At 55.4% G+C, this 16647-nt stretch overlaps 2 protein-coding genes across 2 annotated transcripts in view; one reads left to right on the top strand and one right to left on the bottom strand.

The window, feature by feature from the left end:
- Positions 1–1375: 1375 nt before the first annotated feature.
- Positions 1376–9844, bottom strand: Kdelr1 (KDEL endoplasmic reticulum protein retention receptor 1). The gene is made up of 5 exons (XM_005084690.4): positions 9562–9844; positions 8812–8912; positions 8349–8507; positions 2987–3239; positions 1376–2118 (listed from the first exon to the last, which is right to left on the bottom strand). The coding sequence occupies exons 1-5, from the start codon at positions 9650–9652 to the stop codon at positions 2084–2086; spliced, it is 639 nt and encodes a 212-aa protein (XP_005084747.1). The 5' UTR covers positions 9653–9844; the 3' UTR covers positions 1376–2083.
- A 2415-nt stretch (positions 9845–12259) lies between these two features.
- Positions 12260–16647, top strand: part of Grin2d (glutamate ionotropic receptor NMDA type subunit 2D) — a 41556-nt gene continuing 37168 nt past the window's right edge. The window contains exons 1-2 of the mRNA XM_040736029.1: positions 12260–12859; positions 15708–16189. Of these exons, the coding sequence (XP_040591963.1) occupies positions 15734–16189 (456 nt within the window). The 5' untranslated portion in view covers positions 12260–12859; positions 15708–15733. The remainder of the gene's footprint in view (positions 12860–15707; positions 16190–16647) is intronic.

Here is a 16647-nt window from a genome sequence, read left to right as displayed (position 1 = left end):
GGTGGATCTCTGTGAGTTCGAGGCCAGCCTGGTCTACAAGAGCTAGTTCCAGGACAGCCTCCAAAGCCACAGAGAAACCCTGTCTTGAAAAACCAAAAAAAAAAAAAAAATATATATATATATATATATATATATATTCAAAGTGTTACTGTTTCAATGTTCAGTCAATATGAAAATTCAGCTTTTTTTTTCTTTGTAAAACATGCTTTCACTGTGTAGCTGAGACTGGCCTGGAACTTACTATCTCCCAGCCTCAGTACTGGGTTTACAGGCAGGGTGCCACCATCCCCGAACTGAAAGTCACCATTGCAGCATCTGTCCCTATTCTCACTATGAACATCCACTGTGCGCCTTTCCTGACAGGATGGCTCACTTTGGATCTGCCATGCTATGCGCACGGTGGACAAGTGTCACTGATGGGCACCCCTCTGGCACTACCTACCACTCGTGACCCTTCTGGTGACGTCTAGAACAACTAAACATCTCTTTTGTTGTTGCTATTTTGGTTTTTGGTTTGTTTTTGGATGTGAAATTAGTGGATAACAGACTTTTTTTTAAGTAGGGAGCTACAACTGAGTTACAGCCCTAGCTGTATCCATGTGGTATCAGGGCACAGAGAGTCTTCCCAAAAAAGTCAGTCCCAGGCCCTGAAGCATATCCAAAGAAATGGAATTGGGCACAACTAAGAATTGGGACGTTCTCAAAGGACAAACAGGAAGTTTGACTGAACCAAGGATCAACACCCAGATGCTGGCTGGGGCGGAGTTCAGTGAAGAACCACTTGCCTGGATGCACACAGGCCCTGGGTTTGAGCCCCAGGACTGCAACAGACAAACAAGAACGGGGCCTGCCACAGGCAGAGATGCAAGCTGGAAACGTCAAGTGTGGGGTGCCCACCTCAAAAGAGGCAGGGAAGGATTCATTTGCTTTTTTTCTTTTTCTTTTCTTTTCTTTCTTTTTTGAGACAGGGTTTCTCTGTGTAATAGCCCTGACTGTCCTGGAACTCGCTCTGTAGACCAGGCTGGCCTTGAACTCACAGAGATCCGCCTGCCTCAGCCTCCCCAGTGCTGGGAGTAAAGGGTGAGGGCTGTCCCATCATTCATGCTGTAGGACATACATGCTCTTCACAGTCCTCTGTGTCAGTTGGGTCTGGACAGTCATCAGGCTGTTTCTATATCCAACAAAAAATGAGATTCTCCCCAACTCTTCCCTGAAGACCCTCAAGGAATCCAGGTGCACTGGAGAGTTCTGGGGAACCCATTCCTCATCTTCCTGCTCTTTCAAGATCTCTGATCACCCCCAGAAGGTTCATGATGCAAAAACAGAACAAGTCAGGATTCAGTACAAACCAAAGAGGGCAGGGGACAGCAGAGAGGACAGTTTTCCTCAGTTTATTTCAAGAGAACAAAGAATCAGCCATCAAATTCTGTACAAAAACATGGTGTTAAGAGTGTGGTGACCCGCAGGCCAGCTAGCCCCCTTCCCTCGCCTAAGCCCAAAGCTTCCCCTAATTTGACAAAAAAAAAAAAAAAGGACAACCCTCCCACCCCTCCCCCCACAAAAAGCTAACAGATTCTGGAAAAATTATGAAAAATTAGGAGACCCTCCTTAACTTTCTTCCTTCTTACCACCAATCCAGGAGCTTGTGGGGAGGATCGTGGTCACAGCCAAGGTGGGCAGGCAGGCATTGGCAGATGTAGTGTTTGGCAACCAGGGGGCGGGGTGAGATCTTGGAGGGAGACAAGTGGATCTCAGCTGACCCTGGTCCAGAGAACACTCAAAACACAGTTTATAAAAAGTCAGGGCCAGGCAGAAGAGAAAAAAGTCATCAGAATCAAAAACTAAATAGTGGAAAGATTTGTTTTTTGTTTTTCTTCTCTAAAAGGCAAAAGGCTACAAACAGCTCAGGTTCTGAGCTGCCCAGGATAGGGATCTTCCACTGACCCCCTAACCCCGCTGGAGGGGTGGGGAGCCAGGAGAGGTGAGCTCTTTAAAAAGTCAACTCTGGGTGGGAAGGCTCCTGGTCTTCGGCAGCCTTCCTCTTCCTCCTGCCCTGCCTCAGAGAAGGCTGGTGAGGCCAGGGCTACGCGGGTAAGCTCAGCTTCTTCCCCTTCAGGACTGTGGAGAGAGAGAAACGGGCCTTACCTTCCACCCCGCAGAGCAGTAGCCTCCCACCCTGAGCAAGACCTGCAGATGAGCTGTGCAAGGAGAGGGAGCCCCCAGGACTCTGCACCCTGAACTACGAGATTGAGTCTAGGTCAACCAGGGGTAGAGCAGGAATCAAGCTAGTCACAGTGCTGAGCAGAGGCCGAGACGGGCTTTGCTTTCAGTAGTGCTGACTACAGCCATGGACCACTACTATCTTGTCTTGATTGCCCCAGACTTTGTGTTTCTGTGATGCTTAGGCTAGCCTCAAATTCAACACAATCCTGCCTTAGCCTCCACAGTGCCGGGATTACAGGCCTGGTCTCATTGCCTCTTTCCTTCACGTATTGATTCCTGGCCTTCAGGTTTCTGCTTGAACATCACCTCAAGGTGCCCATGGACCCTGAGTGAGGCAGGCCCCACCCTTCTAACTCATCGCCCAAGGACACGTCTCTGCCTTCATCCATTCAGTGCTGCTCTCCTCACGAGATTCTGTTTTCATGTCCCATCTTCCTCAGTCGGGTCAAGGGAGGAGAGGGCCTCAACTACCTTTTCCTCGATGGCTGAGCCCTAGACGTAGCAGACACTCAATGAGTTTGTGCAGCGAGAATTCATGAATCTCCCTGCTTTGCCTGATCTCCACTTGTAAAAATTATAGCCTGAGGGTCAAAGAGTCCTTGGGGAAGCAGGGACTGGAATCTAAATAGGGGATGGTAGGCCTGGAGTCCCCGAAGCCAGGAAAGGAGCCCCATCCCTCAAGTGGCAGAAGACAGACCCTGGGCCCAGCAAAGAGAGGACTGGGGAGAGAGCAGGCCTTTGAGCCAGCCTGTGTTCTGCTCACCTTTGGTGATATAGAGGTAGAAGAAATCGCAGTAGAGCACTGTCTGGACCAGGCCAGCAACGATGGCGATGAGGTCGAAGAAGCCCTCAAAGTGGTAGCGCCAGACCCAGTTGAAGAGATAGAGTGTGCGGTAGACGCCCAGGGCAAACAGGTAGTGGCTGGTGATGGTCTCTGCCTCTCCTGTCTTGCTCACCATGAACAGCTGTGGCAAGATGGCCACTGACTCCAGGTAGATGGAGAAGGTCCAGAGGATCTGCAGGGCGGAGGCCGGGGGAAGGGTCAGGGTGAGGCAGCCGGGGCAGCCCCAGCACACCGACCACCCTAGCACTCACGGTGTGTCCACGTCACCAGGCCACCACAGACGAAACTAAAGCCTGAAGGTAAGACCCCTGCCCATGACCACAGAGCTCACGACAGCAGAACTGGGGGCTTGACTGGAGCTCGAGCTCATGAACGCTTTTCATCTACCTCTCCCCCCACAGCAAAAGGCACCCAGCTCCCCCTCCCCCACCCCATCTCTACAATGGAAATCTGATCCTGCTCTCATGAGGACACCATTAAATATATGACCCTCAAAAACCTAAGTCAGACTACATTACTCGCTAGCTCAGAGTAAAATCTAGACTCCGACCTTGAACCTCAAGGTCCTCCCTCCCGTCCCTCTGGGTCTGGGCAGCACAGACCAAGCTTCCCGTGTCTCGGGCGTTTGTACTCGCTCTCCTCCAGCACAGCTGCCTGCTGTGGTCCTCCAGCCTCAGCAGCCAGTCACTTCCCAGAAAAAGGTCCACTTTGGCCACTCCTCCAAGGCTCACTGCAGTTTGCCTTTTGGGATTACTGTTTTTATTTGTTTTAGGTAAAATCTAAAAACACTATGGGGCTGGAAGAATGGCTTAGCACGGAAGAGCACTGGCTGCATATCTAGAGGGCCTGGGTTTCATCGCCAGCACCCACCTGACAGCTCACGACTCTTAACTGCAGTCTCGGGATCTACCTACCCTTTCTAGTCTCTTGGCACCAGGCACATATTTGGTGCACACAAACATGCAGACAAAACACTCACATAAAAATTTTTAAGAAAAAGTTTAATTTATGTGCCTGGATGCTTAGCCTGCATAACGATTTGTGCACTACATGGAACCCACAGAGACCAGAAGAGAAAGTATCAACCTGTCCAGACCTGGGGCTAGCAGGGGACTACAAGCCACCATGTGGGTGCTGGGAACCAAATCCTATGCTGCAAGATCAGCACATTCAAATAACGCTGTCAGCCCTATTCATTTTGTGTGTCTGTGTCTGTGTGTGTGTGTGAGTGAGTGTATGGGTGTGTGTGTGTCTGTGTGTGTGAGTGTCTATGTCTGTGTGTGTGTCTGTGTGTGTGTGTCTGTGTGTGTGTGTCTGTGTGTGTGTCCGTGTGTGTGAGTGTATGAGTCTGTGTGTGTGTCTGTGTGTGTGTTTGTGAGTGTGTGTGTCTGTGTGTGAGTGTGTGTGTCTATGTCTGTGTGTGTGTGTGTGAGTGTATGAGTGTGCGTCTGTGTGTATCTGTCTGTGTGTGTGTGTGTCTGTGTCTGTGCACACCAGATTCGCTGGAACTGGACTTTCAGGCAGTTGTAAGCCACTATGTGGGTGCTGTGAGATGAAGCCAAGTCTTCTGCAAAAATCAGGATGTGATCGACCACTGGACCATCTCTCCTGCCCCTGCCGAGGTACTGTGAGTCTGAGATAGGGCACTGCTCCATAGCCCTGAACAGCCTGGAATCACAGAGTCCCCAGCTCCTCAAGTGCTGGGATTAAAGGCATGCATTACCAAGTCTGGCCTCTTTGTTTGTTTTTGGAGGAAATCTTGCTATAAAACCTAGGTTGGCCTGGAACCCACTACACAGCCGAGGCTGGCATTGTACTCATGAACTTCCAGTTGGGACTGCATGCTAGTTAGTGCCACTGCAAGCTGTCATCCTGTCCCAGCTCTTCTCTGTGAATTCTGTGAGGCCTGGAGTCCTGTGTCTTGACCCTGCCCAGGGTCCCCAGCACCAGTACAGCTCCTTAACAAGGGCGATAATGAGTAGCTAAAGTGAGCAGCTACAAAGGACTAACCGTGTCCAAAACAAGTCACCCTGAGAGAGCGTGGACAGCCTCTGTGATAACCAGGTCATCACAGCCCCTGAAACTCCCACCTGGGGGTACCCCACCAGCTACATACCTGAAACCGCCCTAGAGAACAAAGCCAGGTGGCAGCTGTGGCTTCTCCAGAGTTGTTTTGGTTTGTGAGAAGGAAGTGAGAAACACCAGGACATGCTGGTGACAACCCAGGAACCTCTCTTACCCATGGGGCACTGACTGGCTTCAGCCTTACTATTTCAAGGTGGGTCCCACTATATCCTCATTACACATCAGCAAACTGAGGGCCAAAGACTAAGAGCCCCTGGGGTGGGCCTAGGGCAACAGAGGCACAGCACAAAAACAGGCCTGTGGCGGCGCATCTGTTTGTTCTGTGACATCTGAATTCTTTTTAAAGGTTTTCGCTTTAGGTGTAGGAAGTGTTTTTTGCTATTGTGTGTGGTGAGGGGTATTTGTGTGTAAGAGAGAGAGAGATTGAGTCATACAGGTAAGGCTGGCTGTCTATGAACAGAGATCCACCTGCCTCAGCTTCCTGAGTGCTGGGATTAAAGGCACGAACTACATAACATTTTACAAATTTATATGTGTGAGTGTTTGGCCTGCAGGTAAGTATGTGCACTGTATCGTGCCTGGTTCCCACAGAGGTCAGAAAAGAATGTTGGATCCCCTGGAACTTGAGTTAGATGATTGGGATCAAACATGTATATGGATGTGGGACACTGGACTACACTCTTCTGAAAATGCTCCTAATTGCTGACCATCTCTCTCCAGCCCTCTGGCCTGTTTTTATGGTTTGTCTTCATTTTATTTGTGTGTATGTCTGTATAAGTGAATGCCACATACACTGATGACTGTGGAAGCCAAAAAAAAAGCACAGGACCCTGGAGTTATGTTACATGCAGCTGTAAGCTGCCTGATGTGGGTCAGGTCCTGGGAGCAAAATTCTGCATGAGCAGGCAGCACTTTTAACTGCCGAGCTATCTCTAGCCCCAAGGACTAAACTTTATTTTGTCTTATTTATTTTTATTATTATTCATTTATACATTCATTCATTTACATGTATTCTTGGCTGTCCTGGAGCTCACTCTGGAGACCAGGCTGGCCTCAAACTCAAAGAGATCCGCCTGCCTCTGCCTTCAGAGTGCTGGGATTAAAGGCATACAATACGGAACCCAGTCAAAGAGCTGGAATTTTTTAAAGAGTATTTTCAGGCTAGGTGTGGTGCTGCAGGCTTGTAACCCCGGCGTTTGGGAGGCTGAGGCAAGAGTATTATCTAAAATTTATGGCCATTCTGGCCTACACAGCAAAATCTTGTCTCAAAAAGTTATTTTTCAGCAGGCAGTGGCAGTGTGTGCCTTTAATCCCAGCACTCAGGAGGCAGAGGCAGGCGGATCTCTGAGTTGGAGGCCAGCCTGGTCTACAGAGTGAGTTCCAGGACAGCCAGAGCTACACAGGGAAAACTCTGTCTCTAAAAACCAAGAAAAAAAAAGTTAGTTTTTCTTCTCTGGTTAATTTTACTTTTACAGCATAAACTCAGAAGACAGTCACCCTTCTATCCCTACCCCCCTCAGCCAATCTTCCCACCTGCAAAGTAAACCTAGCAGCCCCCAGCTCAGCTGTGGGAGAGAACAAATCAACAGTTTAGGTAATCTCCGGTGCGACACAGTGATAGTGCACATTAGCACAGAGTCTAAACCCAGTCCTGGCTACCACCACAACAGTCACACTCCCTCTGCAACTTCTGGGGGCCCATGTTGACTTTAGCCTGCCCAGTGCTTTTAGAAATACATCTTGGGCTTTGCAAAGCGGCAGTATTATAGCCAGTGAGGTTTATCCAAGGTGAAATTATTGCTAATCGAAAACTTTGCTAACTGGGTGCATGCCTTTAATCCCATCACTCAAACTTGGAAGGCAGAGGCAGGTGAATCTCTAAGGTCGAGGACAGCCTGGGCTACACAGAGAAACTTTGTCTTAAAAAACTGAAAAGGAAAAAGAAAGACTTTTCCCAATACCCTACCATGACAGATTAAAGAATAGTTGGCATTGGTAATTTTAAAAGTAAAAGAAGAAAAAAAATGTGGCTAAAACTTTGAAGCTAGTAGATCTTATCTAAGGACTGTCACATTACAGCTTCTGTTGAAAACCTCAGCATAGCTGAGCACCCAGGGCGGGCTCCCTGAAAGGCACGAGTGGGCTGCGGAGGGGAAGGACTCCAGCTGATGATGCTTCCTCCAGCTGATGATGCTTCCTCCAGCTGATGATGCTTCCTCCAGCCCTGGAGGCATTCACTGGCAGACTTAGCACAGGCCCTCCTCCTAAAATTCCTCCAAGGAGCATACACAGACCCAACCAAACACCAAAGGTAAAACACCGGGAGGTGGAGCCCCACAAGGCTCTAGCCAGCCTTCCCACCTGGCAGACAGCGCTCTGTAAACATTTGCTCCCGGAGAGCTGGAGGGCTGCGTGCACAGAACTATCCCGCACCACACGAAAGGATGCTAAGAAGCAGGCACTGACTTCTTCACTCTGTCCTCTTGGTCGTGTGTCCTTTTAGTTGTTAGCTTTGAATGGCTGAGCCCCAGATTTCCCATTTTACAAAGAGGGCAAGCATACACTTGCCCATAATCTCCCCACTGTCCAGTTGAAGAAGCAAGCTTCCAATCCCAGAGCCTCTTCATACAACCAATAGGCAACCCTGAACTCAGTAACTCTCACATGACTCATTTCACAATGGGGAAACTGACGCACAGAAGGACAAGTCACAGGCTGAATTCACTACAGTAGAAATAGGAGCTCCCAAAATCCAGGCACTGAAGCAAGGAGTGCAAGTTCCAGGCCAGCCTCTGAGCCATAGTAAGCATGCATGTCAGAGGACAATGACTGACATTGCGGTTCAGGGACACACACTAGCCTAGCATGCACAAGGCCCCAGACTTATCTCCGACACTTCTTAGATCAGATTCAAGAAGCTTCACCCTAGAGTCCTGCTCCCCATTCCTAGCCCTGGTGGCTCCAGTCCTTATTGGACTGGGCACCCTTGGACATTCAGATGTCCTAAGTCAGTTCCCTCATCTGAAAATGGGCTTCCACTCTATAAACTCAGCTGCACAGAGCAGCGCACGGTATTGCCCGCCTCCACAGAGCTCCTGCATGGGGCGTCTCAGCAAAGCCTGCAGAGCGAAACACGGAGGGGCCTGCTCTCAGCTGCCACTGCGGTCCAGCCCCTTGAACCCCAGCAGAGACGTACCTCCAGAGGCGTGAAGTCATGGTTGACCAGGAATGCCAGAATAGCCGTGGGGACGACGAGGAACTCCACCCGGAAAGTGTCGTGGTTCCCATCGTAAGTAGCTTTGAACTTGCTGTAGACCAGCCACACGGTGGTAAAGGAACAAGCTATGTAGACCACCTGATGAGAGGGTGACAGGCGTCTCAGCCCACAGGTGGGGCCTCCGGCCAGTAGGCGCAGACGTGGGAAACCCAGTTGGCAGCCCACCTCCCTCAAACCAGACGACACCCCAGCTCTCGTCCTCCGAGCCTAAATGTCTAGACATCAGTCTTCCATACTTAGACCCAAAAGTCTAGAGGAGTCTCTTCTCCTTCCGACCCAGATGTCCAGGCCCCGGCCAGCCCTCCTCCCTCAGACCAGAACCCCAGGCCCAAGCCTCTTTTGCTGTCCTAGAAGGGTGCCACAGGGGGCTGACTGCCCCTACCTTCATGCAGGTGTTGTAGAGAGAGATGTAGTTGGTGAACAGGTCCAGGTACCGGGCGGTAAACACCACAGCGAACAGGACCTGGCTCTTCCCTGAAATGCCTGGTTGAGACAGAAAACAAGAAGCAGGGTCGGGGGAGCTGAGATGGGCTACTTGGGCGGTAAACTAAAGTGCAGTGCCCGGACCAGACTGCCTGAAGCTCTAGAACACGGCGGTCCCCAAAGGCCTTGAAGCCTGAGCACGGGCCCTTTTCCACCATCCACAGCCAGGGGGCAGCCGGCCTCAAAGATACTACAGACCGAGGCTCCGTCCCAGGCTAGGCCTCACTGGTACCCTTGTCTCCTTCAGGGCACCCTGGCAGTCTGGACCTACGTTGGGACCTAGGGAAAGCCCTGCCTGACTTCAGTTTCTCAGCCAGTCACCTTCCTCCCGCTCCCTTCCTGGCCTTCACAGTCCACGTCACCAACTCCCAGCCACCTCCCCGCCTGCCATGGCTCCTGGTTCCCAACTCCGGAACACCCATAGCTGTCCCAAAGGGTGCTGCACAAGGTTGAACTGTGAGCCCAAAGCTAACCCCCACCAAACTATGTGCACCCCTTCGGCTAGGAAAAGGAGCTGACCCCCCGTGACCCTACATCTAGACGGATACCCAGCAGGCAGTCCGGGAGGACTCTGTCCCGCCGGGCTCCAGCCTTCCCGGTGCCCCAGGGCGGCCCGCTCCCGCCCCCTCTCCGCGGGAGGGGCTCTCACCCGCACACGATCGGGACTTCCAGATTTTGAGCAGTAACAAGATGATGGCTAGGAGATGGGAGAGGTCTCCCAGGAATCGGAAGAGGTTCATGACTGGGGAGCTCGGGCAGGACTGAGCTGGGGGCGGCTGACCGGCCGGGCTGCCCCGGAGCTGCGGTGCTGCTGGGTTGAGGGCGGGAGAGGAGCCCTTCGGTAGCTCAGCTCCGGGGAGGGGGCTCTGGGAGGTGAGCCGAGGCCGGAGCTGGTGGCCGAGCTGGCAGGGAGAAAAGGGAGGAGGGCCAAGGGTGGAAAGGGAGGAGTCTGGGCTGGAGCTCCACCCCGAGGGCGGGTTGGCTCTCCGGCGCCCCCTGGCGTCCGCCATCTGCCTTGCAGAGTAGTACCGAAGAAGCAAACTGTCCTCTGCCTCCTACTAATCGGAAAGGTCTTAAGGATCCCACACTCCCAGACTTCTCTCTAGTAAAGGGCACGGAGAGAGCTCGCCCTTAGCAGGAACCCCGGAACTTGAGTTCTGAACCTTGAAGATGTTGGAGCCCTAGGGTGATGGTGCAGCCTGAAATCTTACCACTGGGAGGATGAAGCAGAGGCAACCCCAGTTCCAGGCCTCCATAATCACAATCTACTCCCCCACAAATCACTGATACTAATACTTCTAATAGTAACGACAACGGCAGTAATCCTGCAGATTAAGAGGTAGACTTCTGGCTTCCTGGGTGTTCTCTCGTTCTAATTCAGTGAGAAGACCCAGGCCCTCCTGCCGCACACCTGGGGATCCAGACCCAGCCTACTGCCACTACAATCCTCTCCTCAGCCCAATATTCTAACCTACATCCACATTCTCTTCCAAGACCCCACATTTCAGGTCCTGGCTCTTTCAGAAACATCATCACCCATGTCCTCCCAGATCTTAGGACACAGGAAACAGGACTCCAACAGTGGCCCTAGGCAGAAGTCTGATAAGATTGCTTGCTATAGGTCTAGATCCCAGCCCCTGCTCCATGACTCTGCCCCCCACATTCTCTCTCCCTTCCCCGCCCCTCTCTTCCCCACCCCAGCTTCCATCCTCAGGGGTCCCAGAGCACCGAGGCAGATGCTAACAACTGCCCCACCAGAGGCAAGAAATGACTATGGACCCTAAAAGACAGGGTTGTGGTGAGGACTGCTATGTCTGTGACAAAGCAGGCAGTTTTCCTCCAGGGGACTGAGCAGTCATGGCCGTGATGGACCAGTCCCTCACTGATCAACTGGCCCTCTGTAAGGACTTGCTCAGAATCTGGAGAAGGCCTGGACCTGTGGCCTAAGGAAGGAGAACCAAGGCTTGGAATCCTGGGAGGGTCTGGTCCCCTGGGTGGGAGGGAGGATGCCTAGGGTCTAACCCTGGATCACAGGAAAGAGAGCCAGGGTCTGGACCCTTGGGTCTGAGAGAGAACCGGACATCTAGGTCTGAGGGGAGCAGGGACTTGGGAAGAGGGCTGCAGTCTGAGGCGGGAGGACTGGGCTCTGACCCCCCATCAGTCTGGAGGCAAAGACAGGGTCTCATCTGATGGGCCTGAGGAAGGTGGGCTAGCATTTGGACATCTGTTTCCAAGGGACAAGGGACTTGGGAGTCTAGACTCCTGGCTCCACGATAGACATCCAGTTTGCATCTTGCTCTGGGGCCATAGAACGCACAGGATGAGTCTTAGCGCGGCGGAAGTTGAAGTCCACAAGAGGGAAGGGGCAATTTCAGGACCCCCCCCAACGCTCTATCTAGGTCCCAATTGTCTGTGCCAGGCAATGAATGTCCTTGTCCACCCACCTTGGCGTCCTCCCGTTTCAATCGCAGCCCCTCAGTCCCATGTCCCATGAGGAAAACAGAGGCTTCCAAATGGGGTGAAGACTGGCCCCCTCCCTCAGCCCTAACAGGAGGAGGGGGTCCCTAGGGAAGCCTGGGGGGGCTGTGGGTCTCCTGGCAGGGAGGGACGGGGACTGAATGTTAATCGCATCCTGAGTGAGTGTGCGAGAGCACAGCGAGTGTGTGTGAGTCCCTCACGCTCTAGCTCCTGCAAGCCCTGGCCGCTGCCGCTGCCGCTGCCGCTGCCGCCCGCCACCCTCCGCCCGCGCCCGCAGCCTCCTTGGCCACCAGCGCCCTGTTGAGGGGTGTCAGCCTGGGTGGGTCCGCCTGGCCCCCAGGGGTCTCTCGCGCTACAGCCGTCTGCTAGGTGAGGATGTGTGTCTTGGTGTCAGGCTGGCTGGTGGGGGGGTGTGTCTGTAAGGGCTGCAGCGGCGGCAGCTGAGGGAGGAGGGGTCTGTCTGTCTGGACCAACCCTGAGCCTCCTGCCGGCACCTCACGGACCCCCAGTCGGTTCCCTGAGCCCCCAAACCTGGATGGATGGTGTGCACCTGGGTTCTGTGCCTCCTGCCTGCGTCCAGCCGAGTGTCTGTGTGTCCCCGGATGCCTGTGTCCTCCTGTCTGTCCAAACAGCCACTGAGAGCAGTGACAACGCACCCCTGTTAGGGCCGGCGCAAGCGTGTGTGTGTGTGTGTGTGTGTGTGTGTGTGTGTGTGTGTGTGTGTGTGTGTGTGTGTCTCCCTCATCAAGCTCCGGGGGTGTTGAGGGGAAATCCCAGGGAAGTGAAATTGTGTGTGTGTGTGTGTGTGTGTGTGTAAGCGTGTGCATGTGTGTTTCTGCCTGTGCTTGAACGTGGGGGCATGGTGGGGGGGGTGTCCAGAGGTGGCCAAGCAAGGAATGGGCAAGCATTTTCCCTGATAGGCAGCCTCACGCTCCTTATACAAACACACACGAGCCACTGGCTTCAGAGGTGACCCAGACAGACAGACAGACAGAGACAAGGGAGGGGGTGCTGAGCACAAAGGGGATGCCAATAATCTGGGGAGAGGTGGTGTGGCATGCCAGCCAGGGGAGGAGCCCGCACTGAGGCCGGCGGAGGGGGGCACCCCAGGTGGGTGGAGGGGATCCCCATGGGGTCAGGCCGCAAGAGGACACCCCAACAGCCTCCGCAATGTCCAGGGCCCAACTTCCAGCGCAACATGTGTAGCCTCACCCTTGCCTAGTCTGGTGGCCGCAACCTTGGCGGACAGGGCAGGGCAGGATCAAGAAGAGGAGGGACAGAGCCGGGACAGGCGAAAGGTCCCCACCACTGCCGCCTGCGCTGCTGCTGCTGCTGCCGCCGCCTCACTGCCGCCCTGGGCCTGGCCCCCAACCAGCTCCCCAACGCGCCACGGAATCTTTGGGTCTCTGGACACTAGTTCCGGTCCTGGCCCCCCAGCAGTTCCCCCCACAGAACAGGGTCATGAAAAGGTAAGGCTGGGGCAGGGGACGCAGGGGTGGGGGTGAGGCTAGGACCCTCTCCAATCTAGGGCAGGGAAAGTTGGCCAGGGACCTCAAGGAGGGAAGGGGTTTGAACGCAAGCAAACCAAAGGGCTCTGCCCCCTCGTCCCCCAGGGACTGGCTTCCATCTGCTCTCGTGCGCCCGCGCGCTCTCTGCCCCTTTCCTAGGTTTCTACACCTCAGAGCCACCCCAGGCCTCTGTCCCAGATACTTTACCCTGTCCCCAGCTGCTCCTAACTGAATCCCACCTCCGGCAGCCTCTCCACCTCACCTCTACAACCCCTGCCTGCATCAGTCTCCCCGTGGCTGGCTATCCCTGTCTCCTCTCGCTCCCCCCCTCCCACCTCAGAGCTATGAGTCTGCTATTAATACCCCTGCCAAGGACCTTGAGGGCGTCCAGTGACCGGCACCCAGCCCCAAGCAGTCACCCCTTCCTCAAGGTTCTGGAATGCCCTTCCAGGGTTGGGATGAGAAGGCGCCGGTTTGTGTGTATGCAGAGGGGGACAGGCAGCTTTCCGCAGCACGAGGAGGGGGAGCTGCTGATCAGAGCCTCTCCCCGCTCCCGTGGTGGATTGGGGGCCAGTGGGGACAGAGACCCCTTCATCCTTATGCCCTGGACAGCACTTGAGAGGGGCGGCTGGGAATGCAAGAATGTTGGGACTGATGGGGTCTGAGGTAAAAAGGGGGGAGGCTTCTTAAAGGAGAACAAGACAGGAACCAAGATTCCCAGCTATTGGGGCCGGAGGACGCCGGGGTTCCCAGGTCCTGAGGAGATGAGTGGACTACAGTGCTGGGGGGGGGGGGGGCACCTGCCAGGCCAGTTCCTCAGTCGGGAACATAGGGAGGGCACCTATGAGAGAGAAGGGCCAGGACTCCTGACAGGGCAGGGTGGGGAACTGTCTAAGGCCCCCGTGGGGATGAAAGGAGATGCCTAAATTCATGAGGTGGACGTGGACTTTGCCAGCCCTGTTGTGAGCTCTGGGGACTTTGCCTTCAGAGGATTGACACCAGGGCTGGGAGTCTTTCATGGGAAAGCGGTGCCTCCTGATGGGGTGGGGCTGAGGCCGCCCTCCTAGGCCTCACAGTGACAAGGACCTTGGACCCCAAAATGCAGAAGCCAGGGTCTGAAAAGCAAAGGAGGGGGCTGATGGCTGAGCAGCCACCAGGAAGGGAGAGAGGCAGTATTAACCCCGCGGGGGCCAGGCCACAGCTGTGCGTTATTTTGGGGAGGAGGGGGGGGCTATTCTGAGCACGGATTGAGCCAGCTGCTTAGGGAAGGGAAAGCAATGGAGAGGAGGGACCGGAGAAGGCATGGCCTGCAGGAGGGGACACCCCGTCATTGGGGGAGGGGAAGACAGAGGCTCAGGACCTCCAGAAAGGTGAGATGGCAATATCTGGAAGATGTTTAAATGCAGAGTAGGGGGTGTGGGCCTCTGCCCCAACCCTTGCTGTCTAGAAGGGACAAGCCTGTGCTACCATGGCAACCAGACATGAGACTGACAGCCAAGAGAGAACCCTTCTGTATCTGGACACTGACCCATTCAGAAAGACCCCTAAGTGCTTTCTGGAAGCAGGGGTCAGGCCCCCAAGGCCTCCTTCACATACCTAGCACCAGGAGTCTGGGATCCCAGCCCACCCACCCCAGGAAACTAGTATTCAACAGGGGGCACCGGAGGCAACATTTAATTTACTAAATTGCTCTGGGCTGGAAGCCAGGGACCCCCCCACACCAGCGCTCCACAGCTGTGCCCCCGACCCCAAGACTGGCCCGTGATGGTTTCATCAAGAAGGAACATGAGGGGCAGCGGCACGAGGAGGGGCTGAGGCGGCTTGGGGTGGTGGGTATTGTCTCTCCTCGGATAGCCCACTAATTTTTCCACTCTCTCTCTCTCTCCCCACACACCTGACCCCTTTCCCTCCCTCTCTCCCCTCTAACTTTCTCCCTTTTATTTTCGTTCCCTCTGCCACGGGCTCTGCCTTGCTTTCATGTCTGTGCTGGGCACCTCCCGGGTGGGGGTCTGGGTCTCTGCCTCGCCTCGCTATTTCTGTCTTCTGTGTGTCTCACTTGCTCGGCTGGCCTTCCTCCATGTCATCCCTTCTTCCTGAGGTTGGTGTTTGCCTGACTCTGGTGCTGTGGGTCCCTGCCTTCCAATTCCTGGCTCGCTTGTGGTCTACACCCGCAACTTTCTCATCTCTCCTCGCCTGCCTGCCATCCTCTCACTTGCCTTCTCTTGGGTCTGTGTCCACCTGAGCCTCTCCCTCCACCTCTCCGCCCTCTTTGCCCCATCTCTGGGTCTGTCTCCCATCTGTGTGACCACTGTCCATCCCATCCCTGCCATCTTCCCCGCTTACCTCTGTGTCTTCCCTGACCCCATTACTCACCCCTCCCGCCTTTGTGTCTCCGGGTTCCCACACTCCATTCCTCCACCTCACCCCCACCCCTCCCTCTATTTGGATTCCATCTTTCCCTTCCACTCCCTCCATCGCCTTTCCCGCGGTCTCTTCTCGCTGTCTCTGGTCTGTGTCTCTCTCCCTCTCTGTCTCCGTCCTCTCCTGTCTCTCTTCATCTGTTTCTCTCTATGCTCTCCGTCTCTCACCCAACTTCGCCCCCTCACCCTGACTGTCTCTGTCACCTTCCCCACCTCTGTTTCTTGATCTCTGTCCCCTCCCTCTGTCTCGGTCTCCCCTTATCTCTGTCCCTCATCTCTGTTTCTCTCCGTGTCTGCCCCTCCCTCTTCTCCATCACACACCCTTCCCCTCTCGCCCCGTCTCTCCCGTGCCTGCCCTCGGGCTGTGCCCTCGCCTCCCGTCCGCGCAGAGGCCGCCCGGCGGGGCCCGCAGGCGATGCGCGGCGCCGGTGGCCCCCGCGGCCCTCGGGGCCCCGCTAAGATGCTGCTACTGCTGGCGCTGGCGTGCGCCAGCCCGTTCCCGGAGGAGGCGCCGGGGCCGGGCGCGGCCGGCGGGGGCACGGGCGGGGCGCGGCCGCTCAACGTGGCGCTGGTCTTCTCGGGCCCCGCGTACGCGGCCGAGGCGGCGCGCCTGGGCCCGGCCGTGGCGGCGGCAGTGCGCAGCCCGGGCCTGGACGTGCGGCCAGTGGCGCTGGTGCTCAACGGCTCGGACCCTCGCAGCCTTGTGCTGCAGCTCTGCGACCTGCTGTCGGGGCTGCGCGTGCACGGCGTGGTGTTCGAGGACGACTCGCGCGCGCCCGCCGTCGCGCCCATTCTCGACTTCCTGTCGGCGCAGACCTCGCTGCCCATCGTGGCCGTGCACGGCGGCGCCGCGCTCGTGCTCACGCCCAAGGTGCGCGCGCGACCGCGAGGGGGCGGGCCGGCCGAGGGGCGGGGCCTCCCGGCCGGGGGGCGGGGATGGGAAGATTGACTTGGGGCGGGGACGGTCGTCGAGTCGCCGTGGGTAGGGGAGGCTGAAGGGCAAGCCTCTCGGGAGGCAGCCTTTGGGAGGGGAGACCTGGGGTAGCTTGGGGGCGGGGCCGCCCGTTGGTCAGTTTCCACTGTGCTGCTGAGAGTCTAGTCTAGATGGGGAGGATTCTGACTTGGAGGGGCGTGCTCCGCAGGGATCACAGCGGCTTCCAGGGGGCACCTACAAGGGTCAGATAACCACAGAGAAGGTGGGTTACTAGTGAGGACCGAGGAAGAACCAGTGGCAGAAGAGAGAGGTTCTAACGAGAGGCCACAGGGTCAGAAACTAGAGTTATGGAAAGAGGTAGAGTCTACTGAGTAGTGGTGTCCGGGAAGGCAGGG

Source organism: Mesocricetus auratus, unplaced genomic scaffold, assembly GCF_017639785.1.
Source record: "Mesocricetus auratus isolate SY011 unplaced genomic scaffold, BCM_Maur_2.0 Super-Scaffold_100054, whole genome shotgun sequence".
In the NCBI taxonomy this organism is placed as follows: Eukaryota; Metazoa; Chordata; class Mammalia; order Rodentia; family Cricetidae; genus Mesocricetus; species Mesocricetus auratus.
This window is presented reverse-complemented; position numbering and strand designations above follow the sequence as displayed.